This window comes from Gadus macrocephalus, chromosome 1 (assembly GCF_031168955.1).
Source record: "Gadus macrocephalus chromosome 1, ASM3116895v1".
In the NCBI taxonomy this organism is placed as follows: Eukaryota; Metazoa; Chordata; class Actinopteri; order Gadiformes; family Gadidae; genus Gadus; species Gadus macrocephalus.
This window is the reverse complement of record NC_082382.1, coordinates 18,374,959-18,378,840: the sequence shown is the minus strand read 5'-3', so window position 1 is coordinate 18,378,840 and position 3,882 is coordinate 18,374,959. Positions and strand designations below refer to the sequence as shown.

Here is a 3,882-nt window from a genome sequence, read left to right as displayed (position 1 = left end):
TTGGTCGATCAGTACAGTTTACTTCAGCTTGCTGGCATTAGGCAAACACTTTATCATGGAGAAAAAGGGAATGAAAGCTCAATTTAACAGATTCTGTCTCATGGCCAATACATCAATTTACGTCTCTCTTTACACTAGTGAGGGGAAAGAGTACAACAGCATTGAGTCAAGCATAAAATCCTTAGATATACACACAACCTAGGCGATCATGACGAAAACATATGTGCTTTGAACAGGGTAAACAATAACCTTGGCTCACGGCTTCCCCCTGCTCCAGAGCTCCGTGGTAGGGGGGATTCTGCAGAGGGAAAGCCACAGGACTCAATCCATGTGACCGCTTTGGATGTGCTTTACTGACAAAAGGTGGCAGCGAGGACGACTACCCCGCTGAAGTCAAATGCTCTATGAAACAAGTAAGATACCTCTGAACAAAAGCATTCAATTCAGTTGTGTCTGATCAAAATGGAGAACAATTTATCAGCCATTGTAATTGTCGATTTTAGTATATTTGTTACAAATTTCTGACTTTTCTCGCCGCCTCAAATGACCGGCGGATATCTGAGCAACACGAGGTTACCCAAGAGAAAACTTTACTTGCGAATGTAGTTGTTAATGCAGCGGTCGTCATGGGAACGCCATGACCTCATTGCAGCACCTGCAGTTCTACGAGCGATCAGCTACCATAAAAAAACAACTGAGCATAATGGAAGCTTTCTCTCAAGCAAGTCTCCAGACCATGATTACCAGACCAGACCAGGTCTAAAGAGGACCGGATCAGGCCTAAATTGGGCAAGACCATATCTAACAGAGACCTGCCCAAGTCACCCCGGGGCCATAGGTCATTCTGGAGTTGAAACAACGATTAATAATAACGCACCCTTTGTTTCATAAGCCATGGGGTGCACATGTGGTAGTTATTATTTGTGTGTTTTTAGTGCCGGGTGTTATTAAAAGCCATAAAAACTGAACCGAGTCTAATTTGTTCTTTTTTGTTGGCGTTTATGCGTATGGCCGCGCCCGGTGTTTGTGCAGATGCTCTCAAATGAGGTAGGCTAAAATAACAACCAACTTTATGATTTAGGAACCTGGAGTGGCTCCTGTGCTAATGAGCGCAAGCCGCACGAGGCGATACGTCATAATATGCACCTTGGGTACCTGTGCAGCATATATAACATGGACCCTTCAATAAATAATGAATCAGCTCCTCACAGCCACTGAGGCCCTTTCCACAACCCACGTCTCACCACTCGACACCTGCACAGAGGTGTGAACCATGCAGGACGACAGCCCGCCTGACCGGGCGTCAGTTTGGGATTTAGTGACAGGTCACCTAAAAACACCTCAACACTTTAGATGAGCTGAGGATAGAACCTGCATCAGCCCGCTCCGTCCCCATGGTGACCACCACTCTAAGTCACCTCTGCTGACTTCTATCCCGTTCTACGCTGACGTCAGGTGAATGCCCGCACACAGGAACAACGTTTTGAGTTTCAAGGACGCAGTGACACAAAACGGAAGAAACTGCTTCACATTGAATGGCAATGGGCTTGGGGACGTTCCTATTGAAGGAGCGGTTGTGAAGTTCCAAAGGAGAAACTGTGGACGAAAAAATCCACAGCAGGACTTTAAAGGTTTAACGAATTGTGGAAATGGTTCAAATTTGAAGGATAGACTGTAAGCGGTTCTGAGCCAATCCCGATCAAAATAAGGGGGGTTGCTGAACCTGCAGATCATTTTAAAGTGCCTTCTTACAACATCAACATCAGTGGGCTTGATCAATGCATCAACATCAGTGGGCTTGATCAATGCATCAACATGAGGGGTTTGTGACTGAACCACGGCAGGACACACGTGGATCTGAAGAAACAAATGGCACACTTACCTTTCCTCAGACGCCTCTTTAAACTAAACCGTCAAAAGCCACTTGGCAGGGCTTTTTCATGTATTGTATCCAGGGTTAGTACGGTGAATAAGTCACAAATAAAACACACAGAGATACAAGGCCGGTTTTCTTTTCATTGGTCGATAACGCACAATGCTTTATCCAACTAACCAGGTGAACAAGGCTACACCCCCCCCCCCCCCCCCCCCCCCCCTGTTCCCATGACATCTCAGCGGGGGCCGCCACGGGAGGGCAAACCGTGTAGCGAACCACATTGTTGTCGCCGTGACTGGCAGTGCCCTGGAATGATCCGGTGTTTACAGGCAATCTCAGGGGGAGGGTTGCTGAAGGTGAAGCAATCGCTTACATGAAACACTGCCTTAAGCAAGAGCAAATAGGAAACCAAGTACTGGAATAATAGAAGATGTTGTTGCCTCATTTCCATTTAATACAGAAATTGGGCCTTGTAAACTTGCCCAAACGTTATGAGAATTGCATTATCACACTACACAATGCAAGCAGCTATATTTTATTGATTCAACGGACCAGAAACGATTTTGGCGGACGGATATGGAACTTACCAATGGGTGGATTTTTTTTTTAATGGAAACATTAGCACATTTGACATATGGCTTGGTCCTAAATTTGACAATTTAAATAACAGTTACATTGGTATGGTAAAAAAAAATAATCCTTGGCTTAATTAAGATGCATATGCTGTTTATGTATAAACAGCATATGGACTCAAGTTGCAAATATAAGACTAGTTGGTTGTTGTAGTTTATGTGGACGTTTTTCTTCCCCCCTGTGTCCTGACTTGGTGGCTAACCTGGTCTTCTGAGATCTCTTCTGACGTCCCGTGGTCTTCTGACTTCTAGCCCTGGAGGTTGGGGTCCCTGCGGGTTAGCCCTCCGCTGGGAGGAGGCTCAGAAGAGCGAACGCTGTGGGCAGCGTCTGGCCCATGAAGGGAGGGCTGGTCACGTCTTCCACTATGATCACATATTCACCTGGTCACACAGGAACAGTGCAGAAACAGAGGTAGCTTAGTTAGCAGGCAGTAGGTGGCTGAACACTTTTGGCTACCTGTAGGCCTTTCTGAGTCAGGTGACATTACCTCTACCTGCTCATTAAGAAAACATTTTATTGAAATAAAGTCACTGCAAACTGCTCTGGACTAGAGCGCAAGCTAAATGACTGAATAGTGACATTTAAATATGTTAAAGCAATTTTAGGATGAAATTGAATTGATAAACAAAGTCAACATTGCTTGAATATAGACCAATACCAATTTAATATTTTTTCCCAGATTTGAAGGATCTGAAATGTGTAGCTGAAACCAGCGGCCTACACAGTGTAATGAAATTAAATGCTGGCCGATTGACTGTCGGTTCCTTGACAAACGAGATTGGTAATTTCTCTCCGAATAGTGTTTGCTACGCTTTATTGGATCATATTCATTTACATTTGACAGGGCAGATGTTGGTAAGTACTGTGTGTTATATTTTTACTAGCATGAATTAATTAGGGTGAAGGGAACAGTGAAGTGGAATGCAAGATTGTATGTACGTGTAGAATGTCGAGTGTTGTAAAACTGCTCAGCACTTGGTTTCTAGATTCTTCTGAAGTTCTCTATGGCAATCTTTTAATGTGCCGTACATTTTTGATGAATAAAGAGTTTTTCCATTGCAAAAACTCAAAAAGGTTTCTGCAATGGAAACGATAATTGTCACTCATTTCCACAGTTTAAAAGCCACATGTAGCAAAGTATATTACACACTTCTTTTTGGCTCCTCCAGACAAAGTAAGCAGGGCTGTGTAGTGGAAAATTCAGTTTTATTGCAAAAAGCTGATAAAGAACTTTGGCAAGAGTGCTCCGCTGCCACCCAGGAGACCTCCCCAAGTGTGTGTGGAGAGGGCCGGTTTAACCTGTTGCACACTGATTGCTCAATATGCAACAGGTGTGCAGCCTCACCCAGACCCAGACTTCAATCAGACTCCGC

General features: G+C 44.4%; 1 protein-coding gene across 2 annotated transcripts in view; it reads right to left on the bottom strand.

Annotated features, from left to right (window-relative positions):
* Nucleotides 1–2,407: 2,407 nt before the first annotated feature.
* The window catches only part of LOC132462143 (MORN repeat-containing protein 1-like), a 15,911-nt gene continuing 14,436 nt past the window's right edge, over nt 2,408–3,882 (bottom strand). For both annotated transcript variants that reach the window (XM_060057760.1, XM_060057768.1), the window contains one exon: nt 2,408–2,889. In XM_060057760.1, the coding sequence (XP_059913743.1) occupies nt 2,786–2,889 (104 nt within the window). In that variant the 3' untranslated portion in view covers nt 2,408–2,785. The remainder of the gene's footprint in view (nt 2,890–3,882) is intronic.